The sequence below is a fragment of the Castor canadensis genome, chromosome 7, assembly GCF_047511655.1.
Source record: "Castor canadensis chromosome 7, mCasCan1.hap1v2, whole genome shotgun sequence".
NCBI classification, from domain to species: domain Eukaryota; kingdom Metazoa; phylum Chordata; class Mammalia; order Rodentia; family Castoridae; genus Castor; species Castor canadensis.
The window spans coordinates 112,706,135-112,723,725 of NC_133392.1; the positions used below are offsets into that span (position 1 = coordinate 112,706,135).

At 41.0% G+C, this 17,591-nt stretch overlaps 1 protein-coding gene across 10 annotated transcripts in view; it reads right to left on the reverse strand.

The window, feature by feature from the left end:
* Positions 1 to 539: 539 nt before the first annotated feature.
* The window catches only part of Nfia (nuclear factor I A), a 362,119-nt gene continuing 345,067 nt past the window's right edge, over positions 540 to 17,591 (reverse strand). For all 10 annotated transcript variants that reach the window (XM_074079960.1, XM_074079959.1, XM_074079963.1 and 7 more), the window contains one exon: positions 540 to 7,872. In XM_074079960.1, coding sequence (XP_073936061.1) covers positions 7,855 to 7,872 — 18 coding nt within the window. In that variant the 3' untranslated portion in view covers positions 540 to 7,854. The remainder of the gene's footprint in view (positions 7,873 to 17,591) is intronic.

Here is a 17,591-nt window from a genome sequence, read left to right on the forward strand (position 1 = left end):
CACCCATGGCCTCCACCCCCTGGGTGGTTCTAGCACCAGTCACTCATGTTTTCCCAGAGCTCTGAGTACCAACCACATGGCGTTCTTATGATGGTGCCCTTTCCCTGAAAAGATCCAAATAACAGCTGTGTGTCCCTCCTCAGTCCCTAGGTTCTGGGCCCAGCCTTTTCCTTTTGTTTCCCTGGCTGTAGTCTTTGGTTATTAACACCCAGGCTACCTTATAGCCCCTTATGGAAAACATAGAGGATCCTATTCCTGACTCCAGATTGGGCCCCAGCTGATACGGTATATAAAGTACTTAGTATCAGGCACACAGTAAGCACAATGTGGGTGTGAGTTCCTGTATTTGTCCAAATAGGTTGAAAAACAACACTGCCCATTAGAAGATCAAGAAGGAGACTACGCACCTAACAATCTATTAAGACTAACACAGTCCCATGGTGTGAAAAGATCATCTTCTGGGAGAAGTTCCAACCCACACCCAAACTGTCACTCGTCCACCCAGGCATGATGTAAAGCAAATGACAACACAGCTTCCATAGCATTAGCAATTTTTTATTTTTCCTTTTTTGTTGCATAGGAAATGCAGTACTTGCTTCCAGTAATTGTATTGTAATGTGAGAAAGTGGTAGCACTAATGGTTGAATACAAGAGTTAAACTAATCCACACCAGCTCAAAACCCTGTGGAGATTTAGTTGAATAAGAATGGACGCCCACAGTGATTCTCAACCAATTACAAATTTTCACAGAACACAGTAAAGTAAAAGGGTAACTATGAGAGTCAATACAAGTATCCTAGAGGCACAGGGGGCCCGGCTCATAAAAACGAATTTCAGACCAAGTTATTAACACGGGGGTGTTTCATTTCACAATAGATGTCTTTTGCCATTGCTGGAAGTGCGTAATCCCCTCCCCCCACAATTTGAAATGAAAATTGGGAGGCATTTTGAGCAGTTTCTTTGTATGGTGGGAAAAGTCCCCAGTGGACTTGTTGGGGAGGAGGTCAGGGCTAAGAGCGAGGAGAGGCACCATGTACTTGGCCTTGAAAGTCTTCCTAAGGACCTCCCAGAACCTGAAGAAGCTCCAGCTCTAGTCTGGTTGGTATCTCTGGTGAGGCTACCAAGTGCCTCTGAGGAGCAGAGAGGATAGTCTGAGACCAGACCAAGGAGAAAGAATGGAGCTGGCAGTTCCTTCACACCTCCATCCCAACATGGCCAGCGGCCTTAGGACTTTTGGTTGAGATGTTAGAAAGAAAAAAAGAGCAAATTTATGGACTATTACCAAGAAAAAAAATTAAAATTAAAAAGTGTGAGTAACAAAAATACAGTTAGGGAAAAAAAAACTTTAGTCATTTTGAGAAGTTGAGCATAAAACAGCAGGAACAATGGCCCAATTCACTGGACATTTCTCTTTGAAACCACTGTAGAGGGATGAAAGTTCACATTATACAAGCCGGTGGGTGTTTTTCACCATGAAGGATGCCTGATTAGATTAGAGGTAGTACTTCCACTGTATGCTTGTGTGGTCCAGACACATTTTGGAAAGTTTGTTTTTTGAATCAAACAGCACAATGAGTCTACATGTGAAACTCAGGGTGTTGGCACACAGAGGAGGTCCTACCCCACATGCTGCCCACCTTCGGGGGTCCTGCTAATCTTTCCGAGTATTGGCTGGGATCTGCTCTCAGTACCCCTCCCTGTAATCTGATTAATGTAACCCTTTGGGGGGAAAAAAAGGCAGAAGGGTGCTGGCTTAGAGGGAAAAAATAAAATAGAATTTATTTTACTTGGGAAGCAAGTAATTTCAAATTTAGACAGGAAAAAGTGTATATATATATATATATATATATATATATATATATATATATTTAAAAAAAAAAAGAAACCCGTGTTAATAGCAAACTTCTTTTTCTTATGAATCGGGCCCAAAGTTTGTACAGAGTTTTATTTTTGAAGAACTGTGCATGAAACTAAATAGCCACGTGATTTCTTAAAGTTTTTTTTCTTTTTTTTTCCTTTTCATATGAGGAGGTCTGGTATGAAGACGGATCAAGCATGGGTACCTGGCTGAGTATTGTCCATTAAAATGCTTTAGTATCAGCATAACTTCTGTTGAGGGTCAAAGAAATGGTCCTCTCTTAGAAGTGCTCTCCGCGTGGCTTTGTAGCAGAGTTCTTGAAATTCAAATGGTAGTTTTGAGACAAAAATCTCACCAGGTACTGATTTCTGAAATCAAACACCCATGCTTGTCCCCTAGGAAAAAGAAAACAAAACACAAAAACGAAAACAAAAACAAGTAATACTGAATTTAAGTAAATGTATACCTCCAAAATACTGAAAACAGCAGAAATCAAGAAAAGACAGAATTTGCGTTCTCAGTGAAATACCTTTAAACCTAGCTGACAAGAACCAAGTCAGAAAAAAAGACTAACATAACTCTGAGTAATATTCATACAGTTCACTAAGCATTATGGAATAGCATGCATTAATATTGTACGGTTATTTTACATCACCTATACCAGAGGTCCTGACTGACAGACAGCGAAGGCTACCGGTGTAGAAAAATCTTACTTCAGAAGAGCAATATAATACAGATTTCACAGGCACTACATTTTAATATATCAGGTATTATGCTGGTTTTCTTATAATTCTTTCTGTCCTAAAGCTGGCATTATAACAATGACCAAAAAGGCAAGGATTGAAGTAAACGGAAAGTAGATACCAAAGTTGATATAGTTTTTTCTTCAGATAGATTAGTGCATAGTTCTCATGCAGATAAACACTGCTATGCATTTACACTGTTGGAAAGCAGAGTGAATTGAGCCCAAGTTGTCACGTTTGTGTAAATCATTTTGTCAGCCTGTAATAGCACCATGTAATGGATTTGCATTAGACATTAAATTGATTTCAGAATTGGTGACACAGTATTCACTACAGTTAAGTGCTATGGAATAGCTTCAATGTTACCTGCTATATATCAAAGCAATTTTCATCCCACTGCTGTTTTATTGGAAAAAATAAAAGGGAAACATACATGACACTAATTAGACAAATGCACAGCCTTGGCGGTGGGGAAGGCAGGCCGGTTTACTGTCAGACAGTAAATACATGCATTGACTTCAAGACAGAATGGCCTCAGAAGCTGATGGTAATGAAAGCCATGCCCAAAGGGCAGAGCAGCTCTGGGACCCTGTAGGACAGGTCTGGAGGGTGGGCCGTGAGGCACACCAAAGCTCTCCTTATATTATGCTGCTTGTGTTTTACACTTGTTCTATGGAGGCCTGCTACCAAAAACTAGAAAGAAAGGAAAAAGAAATGAATAAAAACCAGAGAGGCAGAGACACACATAGACACAGAGAAAGACAGACTACCACCACCATGGACAGAAAGATATTTCCAAAGATGTGATGCAAAGTACATTAAATGACATTCTTAGAAACCCCTCCCCCAAAAAATAAATCACAGGGGAAAAAATGTTTTCCTTAATCCAGGTTTTGTAAATACCTTGTGACACTGTCAGTACAGAATTGAAAGCAAGTGAGCAAAAGGGGTTTGAAAAAGTGAATGATAAACTTTTTGTGATGGGTTTTGCACATTCCTGTGGCTGACTGAATCCTGTGATGCTGTGACTGGAAAGTTTGGGTCCTTCACACTCTGACTGCCAGAAAATGAAGAGCATAGGCTTTGAGAAGTGTGGCCTCATGGCCCTGCCTGGAGTCCACCTGGATGGCAGCTGCCGGGTGGGGAATGAGCTGACCCTATGTAACTGCCATGCCAGGGGGTGAAGGATCAGAAACCTCAGAAGGAAGGAAAAGTCTGGAAGGTAGGGTGAGTGGCAACAGGAAAGGAGTGTCGTGGTGACAGGGAGTGGGGGCAAAAGAAAAAGTATATGGAAAAATGCTAAGAGTTAGTGTTTGTGCCTCTGACTTCAGTTCCCAAAGGAAAAACTCAGAGAGTCATCTGAGGGACTAGCTTTGCCAATCTTGTTCATGCCATTTGATGGGAGAGAAAAAAATTCAGCTGTGTCTCATTTGAATCAAGGGCTGGGCCTTCAAATGCTGATAGCTCTCATTCTGTCTGTCTACACACCCCAGTAGCAAAGTCTTCCTCAAACATCTTCGCTTAGCTTTTAATCTAAAAAGCAAAACGCTCAGATGGTTGTTTCTTTTTCCTGCTTGATCAGGACTGAACTATAGTTTCCTGCTGCTTTCTGGATAATGAAACATGAACAAAAATGTAACTTAGTGTATTGAATACTTAACCCCTGCTTGTTATCACCCTAGACTGCCTCCCAATGTTTTAAAGCCTTTAAAACATTTTCTCCTGCAAATCTGTTCAGAGTTCCCTAATTTTAGCTTCATCAAACTTAATACAACAAAATACCTTCAAAAATACCACATACCTGTAACGTCCATTTACAATGGTGTTTCAGTAGACCTATACTTCTCAAGTATAGGAATATGCTATACCATTGAGAGAGAGAAAAAAAAAACAAACCTGTATTTAAATACTTACAAAAAAAAAAAGAGGAAACAGGAAAGTTTTAAACTTAAATCCAGTTCCCAAAGGGTGGGGAGGGGGGAGAAAGAAAAGCAATTCTATGAACGCTGCCTTATAATGAACAATCAGAAATTTCACTAGGCTAATTTGACAGAAAATTTTCCTCATTTAAACAACATTACAAAAGTCCTGCATTATAAAATAGGGTAGAATAAATCAGTGTAATCAATAAAACTATACAACAATACAAATTACATATCTTCTGAGTGGGCAGTTTCTCTCTCTTTGCAGTCATGACTACAGCATGCTCACTAAAAACAACTAAAACTGCCCAAACTATTGCTTAGTTTGTTTTGTTTAAAAAAGGGTGCAATTTTATTGTATATACAACCAATTTACTGGTAATACCTTGGCTTATTGCAAGGTTTTGACAAAATGTTTGTCTAGGCTTTTTTCCCTTCACTGTGAAGCACTGAAAGCTGCTATTTTTAATTTCTTTTTTTTTCTTTCTTTTTCTTTTTTTTTTTTTAGTGCACATATGTCATAATAAAGTAATGCCCAGCTAAGTGCTATAGGGGAAGGCAAAGTATGCTGGCTGGCTATAGGAAGTGACACGGTACACTGACAATCACACCATACAACAGCGCCAAACAACTATTCAACCACTTATCAGACACATATGAAAATCCAAAATGTTTTATTTTATTTTTTTTTCCTTAAATAGAGATAACCAGTAAACAATTTTCAGAACTTGGAAGTTTAAAAACGTGCATATAAAAATGGGCATTATATACTTTTTATTGAATGTGGATTGACTGCAGTCTGCTAAGAAAAATGGGGTGTGGGAGCTGAAGAAAAAGAAGTTGTCTTTTTTTTTTTTTTTAAGGCTTGCTTGTGAAAGGAACAGTTGTAAAAACAAAATTGCTTGAAGCAGGGTCAGCTTAGTGCTTCACAGTTTGACTGCTTCTCTAAGAGGAGCCCTTCCTGCGCACGTGCATTCAAAAATCACAAAAAGTACAAAGACAAACACCTAAAACACACTGCGTCAAGTGCAGCACCGACTTTGGTCAAATAAAAAAAAAAAAAGAAAAGAAAAATTAATAATTGCTAAGCTTCTCTACATGATATAAGCAGGTATTGCATATTTTCATATATCTGGGGGAAAAATAAAGGAAGACTCCAAATAAATTGAAAAATGCAGCAACATCCAAAATACTGATATTCTATGTATCTACAGATCTCAGAATAGCACTGCCACTGACCATACAGGACAATAAAGACTACTCCTATCTGCGGAACAACTAACTTTCTATTTAGTTCTAGATGTTGAAACTGACGATGGCTGACATAAAAGTCACATTTACAAAAAGTGTCTCCAAATGCTTGACGAGGGAAAAACCCCTTTCAATAGAGGAGCATGTGCAACAATTCCACAAATAATCGCTATCCAGGGCAAGGCACATTGATATGGAATTTTTGTTTTCGTGCAAATTAAGGAAAAAAAACAAAACAAAACAACATTGTTTGGGGGGGAAAGATGAGGAGCAAAGTGTCTTCCCAAGAATTTCAGTTACTTGATTGTACAGGACAGCAGTAGAGCCCTTCTGAAGGGCTGAAAACATAGTTTAAAGGCAAGTGCCTAGAGGAGGGTTACCATATTGTGTCTTAATACACTCTACTTTATCCTACATTAACTATATAAAATTAGTTACTAACACTAGAACATGCAGTGACTTCCTCTGGCCAGCAGGGCCTGCCAACCAGAACGTGTATATATATGTATAGTATAGGGAACCTTCTTGAACTTGCATGGGAAGCAAAGGGGTGCTTCGCTGTCTGGTAGAAAAATCACTTGCACTTTTTTTGTTTTCATTTCTGTTTTTTGTGGTTTTTTTTTTTTTTTTTTTTTTTTACGTAAGATACAGGACATTTGGGGGTGCAAACTTTTTTTTTCCCTAACAAGTACCCTTGATCTGAATGGGCACCAGCATTTGTGTCAGTATTGGTTTCATAATTATTATTATTTTCTCATCGCCCAGTTCATGGATGCAAAGGTCTTAAAACTTCTGGACAATCTCTGGTACAATGAGGTGTCTGATAACTGAGAAATCCTATGTTGCCAGATACGTGTAAAAATTTTCGGAATTGGCATAATTCATTATATGACTTCTAGCTTATAAAATTAACAGATACCATGATTTCATTTTAGTTATGTGCTTTGATAACAGAAAGTAATTAATTAGCATTTAATGTAGTTAACATATTGTGGTAAAAGCACCATTAGATTTGTTTTTTTGTTTTTTTTTAAATTTTCCTTCAGTTTTTAAAGGGATACAAGTTTAACAATAAAAAACATAAAAAGCAAAAATAGCTCCCCTTTTTCTTGCAAGGCTGTTTTTTACCCCAATAATTTAGAGTCCTGGGGTGGAAGGACTTGAAAAACAAAAATAGAATTTTCAACAATCTCTATCTTACAAAGATATTTAGCTATCCAATGAAATTGCACTTTACTCAATTCAAAATTCGATTGTTTTGATTGATTCCTGTCAGTTTCTGTCAAAACAGACCATCTTCCCCATTTCCATGTGAATTTTTGTGTCATTGTTGAAATTGTTGAAAAATGTTGTTTTTTTTTTAAATGTAAGTGCAGCATTTCAAAACTTTTAAAAAACTGAATAGTAGTAGTAGTTTGCCATTTTCGGAATTGTTCTGCAACGTGAGTGGATTCATTGTCCTTGCAGGCCATGTTATGTACTTAACTGCTGACTGCTGAACCGAACCAAATGAAAAGAAAAATAAAAAAGGAACATAACTGCATTTTCTTTTTCCAATATGTTACAGAAAAACATTGCCCTTTGACTGTCCCGTAAGTTATATATTGCAGATCTCAGCTACTACAAAAGATTTAGTTCTCCAAGTGCCTCCCGAGTGCTCAAGGAGGATCACACCTGTGTGGGTAAATTCATGAAATACTGTGAAACAGCCAGGCTCATAAGGGAAGTGTGTTACAACAGGGAGTCAGTGAGCGAGGGCGTGCTCCGCCAGCCACACACCTAATGCTCACGCCACCACCGATACACTTCAAATGTTACAAAGCCCAGCCATTTCCAGCACCATATGAGAAATTACGACAGTCCCTAAAGTATTTAAAAAAAAAAAAATCCCAAAAAGTTATGGCCTTTGCTGTTTGACCATAATGCTTGCTGTTTCCATGTACAAGTTGATTTGAATCGGTGTTTTTCCCCTTCCACTGACAGTGAAGTTGTAACCGCGCTGGGTTGAGGTTGCGTCCATGTCACAGAGTTGAGAAGGGGTCAGGTGGTCTGTCTGGTGGATGGTGGGACGTTGCAACTTTTATCCCAGGTACCAGGACTGGAAGACAAAAGGAAAAGTGCAATTAGAAGTGCAGTCTGTAGGGCTGGGGATGCAGCTCAGTGGTAGAGCACTTGCTTACTGTAAGGCCCTGGATCTGACCCTCGGCACTGTAAAAATAAGTAAATAAATATCCAATTTGTAAATACCATAGAATAGCAGTTTCCTTTCTGATCATGGAATGACAAATAGTAAGTCTTGAGACACTGAACATACTTCACCAAAATTAAAACTCATGGTCTTTGTTGGGACATGCCAGTGTTGAGTGTATCTTACAAAATGAGGAGAAATCAGGTTTTGTAGTCGGGTAGGAGGCAGATATAAGTGGACAAGGAACTGAATGAGTCCCAGTCACTGAGTACCTGGCTCAGTACTTGGAATACAGAAGGATTCCAAGAAAGACTTGAATGAATGCAGAAGGGTGAAGGGTGAGGTTTCCTGTGATCATAAATGATTTCACTTATTTTCATACTATCTCCTTTTAAATGAGGTGTAGGTACTACAGATATGACTGCAGCATTCTCTTAACAGGCACACATGGCCAATGGCACTGCTGTGAGGACATGTGTTGGTGAAGTGGAAAAAGCGTTCTTTCAGGCATCCTGGGTGACTGGGGGCAAGTCACAGCATCTTCCTTACACTTTTCTTCCTTATATGTGTGGGAGATAGATCTTAGGATACAAATTAATGCTTTTTTCAGCTCAAAATTTTTAAAATATTATTTTTAGAAATGTCATACAATAATGGAACATTATCAAAACTTTACTAACTACCATGGCATCCAAGGGGAAAATAAGTCATTGCATAGCCCTTGCTTATGGTTTTGTCTATTCAACATGTACTTTGAGCCTTCTGTGAATCTGTGGCCCAGTTACCTTTTACTTTCATAAATCCACACATGATTAGCTTTGAACAATAGTCTGATGATACATTGCTTTATGTGCTAGCATTTCTTTGTCACCTAAACCAAGTGACTGATTACAGACTAATATTAGAGTTTGTTTCTCAAGTGAGGTTAAAAATGATATGACTTTTACTTTCTTCTATCAATATCCTGACAAATTCACTACACTCATCAAGAGTCCCAGAAAAATCAACTTCTAGCCAAAGCAGTGCCTCTGAGCTCTCTGAGTTGACAGTGTTAGAAACAACTACATTTGGGTTGATTCCATCAGGTGAAGGCTCACCCTTGTCCAAGAGATTCAATTAGGTAAAGTAAGGACTCATTTGATCCTAGGGATAAATAGCTAAATGATAGCTCCATGGAGGTTGGTATAAGATTTCTTCATCACACAAGCTACCTTTGATTTCTAGAGGAGTTAAAAAAAAACCCTAAGCCTAAACCGAAAAACTACTCATCCTGTATACTTTTAGATGTTATTCTTTGACCACATGCTCTGGAGAACACAATAAAGCCTCTTATGTCCTGAAAGGAAATCATCCTGGCAAGGACACACAGCCTAAATCTAACCGGACAAAAGAAAGATGAGGGAGAAAGGAAGGAGAGGAAGGTAGGCCCCAGAGTACGTTTGTGTTTTTAGTAGGCCTCCTAATAGCTGGCGCTGATCCACTTAGAAGCACGTCTCTCTTTACTGCAACAGCTTCAAACTCTGAGTGTGGCAAATAATGCTCACAAGCTGTTTGCACACTTCCTAAGGCAGTTGTGAAATTCCAGACTTCTTAAATGTGACAGTCAGTAAGTACTTCTTGAAGCAAAGGCCTGGGACCCGGTGAGTCGGCAGGGGGAGCAGTTTTCCATCCCACCGTTTCTGGACGAGACCTCAGGGCACTACAAAAATCTGCAGTGCCTCTGCACTTCTCTTAAAAAGCAAAGCAAAAAAAAAGTTTCTTCACACATCTTACTATTCAGTATGTGCCTTGCCGACAAGGTTACCCCAGAGCAGCTCTGTAATCCTTCACTGAAATAGGCTTTATTGATTGCTCTGGTCTATTGTTCTCTTTTCAAGTCCCCCAAGTTCAAGTTCATCCTGGTGTTACATCATGTCTGGTTGCTAAGAGCAACCAGACAGACCCAGACGTGACTATCATTAGCAAGAAACCCTCCGCTCTCCTCCCACCAACCTTCCAGTGGTTCTGACGTAGCAGTTCCACTGCAAACACATTGAAGTATTTATTCTGCCTAATTTATGACCTACCCAGCAAGTAAGACCCCCACTCCAAAAACCAACACTGTTGTATATTTAATTAATCTGTCTTTCTTTGGCACTTGGGAAAATTAGACAAAGGACTAATTATTGTGTTTCCCTCTCCACACTTTTCTTTTGGGGGGTGAATATTTGCATGGGAAAGAAAACTACAAGGCCCTGCCTCATCCCCCTCCCCTTTTTCTTTTTGCCCTATTGACATTTCATGAAATACTTTAGCTGCTTAAGGGAATTAGAAAAAAAAAATGTGATGTGAATGTTACTCCTTCTGGTTGGTATTCAGTAACACAAATCAACTCATGACATGTTTAAATTTAAATGCTAACCACACACTCTCAGAGTTACTTTAAAGGTTAGTTTTTAATCAATAGAAGTTGCTGACTCTGGGTTTTTGAGCTGCGCACTGCAACTCTTGGGCTTTTGTCTAACGCTAAAGCTTGGGAACTTTTTTCCTTGAGATGATTTTAGCAATGATTTGCAGACACAGAAGGTTATTGTGCTCTGACCAGCAACACGTCAATAGAGGAGCCAAGCTGCCCTGTGGTGGGGTATCAATAAGTGTCTGAAGGCAGGGGTTGGGGGTCTTTAATAACCTGTGAAAAAACCTTAATTAACCCTTTCAAGCCCAAACCAAAACCTATTCTTCCACTTTTTCACTGCTGTAATTTGACCATTAGCACTTATTTCAACACCACACTAATCTTCATGACAATTAACCCAGCTACTTGACCAAGGATTTTCAGAATAGGAAGTCAGTTAGGGGAACCACACAGGATTTTTTTTTTCTTCTTTTGAACGAGGTCTCTGAGTAAGTCATCCACAGAAATATCGACAGCTCTAATAATAATAATAATAATAATAATAATAATAGTAAATTCATCCATCTCATCAAACTTTAAGGTTCAGTTGTAGCTGAGATGCCTACAATCTGTTATGATGAGTGTGACAGCTGCATATGGAAGCCACTGGAATTCTATAAACTTCTGTGAATTGCTAATCATATCCGATGGACAAGATCATGTCTAGAAAAGCCCATTTTTCTCATATTTTCTTTTTAATTTCTATTATGTGAGCAGTGCAAGTTTCAAAGCATTCATTGGAGAATGATTCTGCAGATTTTCTTCTTGGGCCATTATACAGGAAAATTAGAAAAGAAATCTGAGATTGGTGGGGTTGAGTAGCAAATTACTGGGAAAATGTTGACACATTAAACAAAAATCATTTACGGAATCAAAAAATCATCTTCGGACATTTCCTGATATAACTTAAGGTTTCATATGGTTTCTGCCTTCATCCTTTATAGCCCCTTAATCTACTCTGCTGTATCCAGATGGACTACAAAGGAATCTCTGTCCGTTATCTGCAGTGAGCTGCAATACTACAGTACAATATCGGAGGATGTTATCTTGATACATTTACATTAAGGAAGTAAACACAGAGCTTTGATCTATTTTTTCCTCCAGAACATTCAGCTACAGTTGATTTGCAGGCCCATAAATCCACACTCCCACAAAGACTCCAGTTGTGTAAAATGAGTCAGTTACATTCATAGTGTCTACAGTTTGGGATGTGCTGGGAGTGGGAGTGGGGAACTGTCCTCTTTCAGCGTTCAAGGTGAAACATCAAAAGAAATCTGCAGTCCAGGACAAGAGCTCAGCTTTCCTCCCAGCCAGTCAGATGAAGAAGTAATCTCATCAGGTTGGAAAGTGCTGACTAAGGATTTAATAAAGTGCCTGCAGATGTGGCGTCTCTAAGGTATTCAACTCATGTAATGCAAAACAGCTCCACGCTGAATGTGCTTATAAAATTTCATTTAACCATTGCAGCACGACTGTTTTTTTTTTTTTTCCTTCGCAGTTCTCTAAGGAGTTTTATCACACTTCCCGCCCCTTAATTTACAGCTCCATGAAAGTTGGAATCCCATTCTGCTGGGATTCTGGAATACTCACAGTAGTTGGGTTTTATGAACCATAAACAATATCCATCCGACTGCATCCTAAACAGGAAGCCTGAGATGGCAGTAGGTGCCTCTGACAGTGCCAATCTGTTTTGTTTCTTATGCCTTGTGGACTGCAGTTAGAAAACAGAGGCCATTTTCCAAAATTTGGTCATGAGACTGCTGAAGACATGACTGATGACGCCAAGGGACTTGACTCCTTCGTTAACAACAACTTCTTTTAAAAAGTCTCTTATAGTTTCTTTCAACTAAGAGGACAGGATGCACATTTTAAAATAAAAAAGAAATATGTCTGTCTGAGATAGTTATATTTTACTTAAGAAAAAAAAAAGAAAAAAGAGTGTGCTAGAGAGGGTGGAACAGACTGTGACGGGCAGAATCTGTTTTTCAAATTTAAAAGTTAAACAAAAGGCCTCAAGGGCAAAGTTTAACACTGCGGAAGGAGGTTGTTAATGTGGAATCCAGAACTGGGTGTGACACTTGTTTCTTCTACTGGCAAGGTGGGTTACTTAAGGACATTTACACACATAAACCGGAAACACAAAAATACAACCCTCCCCCAACAGGCTTAACTCCCCAACAGCCCCAAAAAGGACACTGTCAACCAATACAGTGTTAGTTGTGGTCACCATTTTGCCTTCTCTCTCTTGGAGATGCTACTTCTGCTGGGTCACACTCATCCAGCCAGTCATTTTGGCTCCCTGCTCTTGTTTGGATGAACTAAGCCCATTATTTAGTGCATATGAATTGTCCTTAGCAAATCAGCCCAAAGCCTGCTGGCCCCCTTCCCCTACTCCAACACGGTGGATGTGGACAGACCTCTGAGGAAACAGCTAGTTTCTCACGTTAGTGTCAACCATGTGGGAGCATTTAGTCACTCATTCAGGAAGTACTAACACCCTACTATGTGCTATGCATGTAGGCAAGGCTCTAGGGATTTAATGAGTAAAATAAACATGGTTCCTGTCTTTAAGGACTTGTCTAGCAGGAAAGAGGAGCTGGATTTTAGACTTCTGTATTCTACATGAGTAATGACATACCTTATTTTTTTCACTGAAATAACTTTCTAAACTCATGTGAACCGATGAGGCTTAGTGTCAGTGTGTTCACAGGACACACACTGAATCTCACTTTTCCCCCCGAAGTAGCTGTGTGGCTTCCAGCACAGTGGGCCTTTGCTTGGGCACCACAGAGGATGGTCATGAGGACCATTCTGCAACAGAAGGCTGAAAGTGAGGAAGACAGTGAATTACATGGGTTTCTTCCGAAAAAGGTGACATGCGGTATACGGGTGTTAGTTATTGGACTTGCCAGCCTCAGGCTTTGAGCTCTACAGCCCTTTTTTTCTTGCCTGATTTTATTTTGTTAATTAAAGAAAGGCTGTTTTCAATAACTCTAAACCAAGACTTGTTTATTGTACAGGAAACTATTCATGAGTGGCCCCGCTTACCTCTGTGGCCTTATCTTTTCACCACTTGCACTCAACACTTGTGCTGCATTAAACTCCTTCCAGATCCCCCAAGCCAAATGCTTCCTCCCTGCTGGGCCTTGGCACAGCCTCTGCCTTTTCCTTGCTTTGCTAAAACTTGCTGGTCCTTGGGTTCTAAGATTAGATGTCCCTTTTTTTTCCCTGAGGGGTCTTGGGCCTTTACCCCAGGGTTCACCTGTCAGGGCAGCTGAACTATAATTACTTATTTTCTTCCTAAGAAAACCACCTGTGTTCTCAGGTGTGAACACAGTGACTTGCCCAGTGCCTGGCAGAGGAGGTGCTAAACAAACACTCTGTTAAGTACAGAAAGAAGAGCAAGAAGCATCCAGGTCCCCAAAGCCTGGCATCAGTTACCCCAATGATGATAGTGCAATGCATCTAGGTAGATGACTTTAGCATGCCGGTGTCACATTCATACTCACACCACATGCCCAGACTTCCTGAAATGACAGGCACCCTCCCTAGAGAGGCACACAAGTCTCCACAAGCCGCCCCAGGCAGTTCCGACTGGAGAGCTGTTGCAACGAGGCCAACTGTGGCCAACTGCGTCAGTAGCATGTGCAATAGTTTTGTAACATGGCCTGCTGCCTGCTTACTACAAGTATCGAGCACTTGTCCAAACCACCACTCCCTGGAGAATGACTGTGCTGCTCTCAGCCAAGACCTCCGTTTTGGTTCAAACCTCAAGACGGGAAAACACTAATCTTTTTACCCAATAAGCCATCCAGTACCTCCGAACCTCCAGAGTGTACAATCTAATTATGCAGACTGTGTTCCAAAGTCGGGATCTTTCACCATATCCAGCTTGCCCTGGCGTCTCTCTTACCACCAAGTACATTTTCCGTTTGGTCTCCTTTTATATTTTCATTGATTACTCTTTTACCTCAGGTTTCAGGATTAAAAAGTGCACACTGGCCCATCTGAATTCTAATTGGGGGGCTGCATGTGTGGTGCAAAGAGCTACAGCTCTGGAGTTCAGGTTCCAGGAAAATGAGTACCAACACTGCTGTCCTCATAGATGAGCTTAGGCAAGGTAGTTAGCACCTCTGATTCTCAATTTTCACCTCCATGAAATGGAAATAGCAACTTGATCCATTTTGTGGGGGATTAAATGAGATAAACTTTGGCTAGAGGCAAGTAAGGAAAAGCAGAAAGCAGAGGTAGGTGGGTTTCTGGGGTCTTAAGGTTCATGGGGACCTAAGAGGATGAGTTTCCTAGGAAAGTAATCAATTGTATGAGAAGGCACTTTCCCTTATTATTATTATTATTTTATTGTTTTATTATTCATATGTGCATACAATGCTTGGGTCATTTCTCCTCCCTCCCCCCACCCCCTCCCTTACCACCCACTTCGCCCCCTCCCTCTCCCCCCCACCCCCTCTATACCCGGAAGAAACTATTTTGCCCTTATTTCTAATTTTGTTGAAGAGAGAGTATAAGCAATAATAGGAAGGAACAAGGGTTACTTTCCCTTATTTAATGATATAATTTCTTAGTTAAAAGTAGCAGCATGTCAGTTCCCTTTCTGCAGTTGCAAGAGAAAATTCTTGAGAAAATAAAAATCTGTCTTTAATTGCGGTATTAAAATTAGAGCAGTGAAACCAACAACACAAAAGAAATTGGCTCAAGTTTATGAAAGGCATTTGGGCCCATGCCTCAAACTTCAGGCCTTGGAGACTGGGGGTGAGAGGGGAACCCGGGAGGGAGGGACACACGGGGAGGGAGGGGGGGAGGAGCAGTCAGGCAACCAAGTGGGATAGAAACAATCCTATTTTGGTTTTTGTTAGCGAACGGCATACTACATAGATCAGAGACTTCTTATAAAATACAAACCCCCACTGTACACAAAGCACAGGAAAATGTGAGGAAAAAAGGGAAAAACTAAAAGCAGCTTAGGGTGTGTTAACGCTGCTATTCTGTCAGCTTAAAGAGTATTTTATGCTTGATCAACAGCTCTTTTTTATTGTGCTTTTCTTTCATTCATTCAGGACATCAAAGCCGGGCACCACCAGCGTACCTGCCCTTCTGGAGCCGCTTAGGACGAGGTTCTAATGAAGCCCGACTCTGGGAGCCGGAGACCCCCGTGGACACGGCAGTTCAAAGGGAGTATTTCAACAATGATTACATTTTGTAAATCTTTTTATGAAAGAGACAGCTTATTTCCTGCTTTTTCATGAAAAAATAGATTCTATCCATTAAAGTGAGCCCGCGCCACGGAAGCTGCCTGAGATCTGAGTTGCAGCGTGGAGATTAAGGGGACAAGGACCCGATGAAATCGTCCAGAGCCCCTGTCCATTGGGCCCGGATGGCACTGCGGATGTGTGGGGCGGGGCCCAGACACTGCACTGGACAGCTCGGTGCGCAAAATGCAGTGGCCGTGGAGCTTCGTGGTTTTACTTTTCAACTTGGGCCTTGTGTTTCTGATCGGTTCTTTTATTTTTTTTGACTCCACAAAGGTCAACACATATCAGGAGGCATTGGGCCACCCTTTCTATCACACAAGGGCATGATAAAAGAATTCAGTTACCGATTCATTAAACGCTGTATTTTAATGCCCTGAGATGGTACAAACTCTTTTCCATATGGGAAGTTAGCCATAAAAAGCTGGCCCTGCTCTCAAGACACAATGCAGGCTTTATTAGTGCTAATGTCTGCTCCAAAGCAAAAAATAAAGGAGAGGCCTAGCTCTTTGTAAGTTTTGATTTTCACATTAAAATAATCTTTTCCCTGTTTTTTTTTTGCAACGGGACAGTTATGGAGAGTGGGGCAGGGAGTATGATTTCCTGGGGAGCTATGAAATGAAAAAATGTATGTTTCCTACACGTTGTATTCCAATTTTAATTAAATGCCTGTTGTCTAACAAGTGCAGACAGTCACACTTGGGGTTGGCCCAACGGTGGCCCTGGGAGGTAAACTTTCTGTTTAAAGAAAGAGGCGTGGGAGTGGAGGTCAGTGCTCAGCAGAGCGTGGCCCCATTATAACAATCATTCTGGTTGCTTCCTCACTCCTGCTCTCCCAAACATGGCTCAGGTTCACAGTACATCTATCGTGGAGATTTTACTGTTTGGATTGTGCAGGTAGATAAAGTCAGGTAAGGGGAAAAGTAACATTACAGTGAAAAGTCCAGCTATTTAAATAGTTCTCCCAGAGACATCCTGTAGTAGAATGCCAGAAGAGCTGTCCCTTTGCCAGGAACTAACTCCCAAGCTAACCCTTGCACCTGAGAGGCCCTCTGACACTGGACAGCATTTGCGAGTTTGGGCTTTCCCACCCTAGAGGGCCACATGGTTGGCCCTGCACGCAGATCTTTGCTTCTTACCTCTCTGCTTTAACCCTCCTCTGTGTACTGCCCCTGTCCCTCTTCTTTCCCTTCTAGCCCCATTTCCTCCTTCCTCCTACCTCAAGTCTGTCCCTCCACACTGGTGGTGGTGGTGAATCACCCACAGGAATTAGGGCAGGCCCCTCCCTTCACAAAAGCTGTCCAAACCAACAGTGCTTCCTACTGCAGTCATAGCAGGAAGGAGGTAGAGAAAAAGGCACTGAGCTGCCAGCCATACCACCTTCCCAGGCAGCTGGAACAGAGGCTTCCTTAGTGAACCAAAGACATGAGGCATAGATGCAGAGTTTGGACAAACCACGGAGGAAGTTATAGCATCACAGTGTTCAGACCTATGAGCACACAGTGGGAGTGCAGTGAAATGTAACTGAATGCCAAACCGTGGGTCAGGGACCCTGGTCCAAGCCCCAGCCCCATCACTTCTTGGCTGTGGGACTCAGGTACCTGGTAAGACCTCTTGGATTACATCACAAAGATCCTATTTTTATACTTTTCTCTATCTTCCAAGAACACCTGCTTTTAGATTCTACTGGTATAGGAGTTGTCTTTTCCTCTTTCACCATGTGGATGTGACAGTGCAGGGGTGAAACTGTTTACATCCTTCACTGTCAGAATAAGCCTGACAGTGGAAAAGTCAGATCATGGAGTCAGAGACCTAAACCTTGCTCTATGGGACACCAGGGGTCCAACTTAACTTTTTTGCACACCAGCCTTAGTATACCAGTTATCACAACATTTGGCTTTGAAATACGGACTTAAAATGGAAGCAGC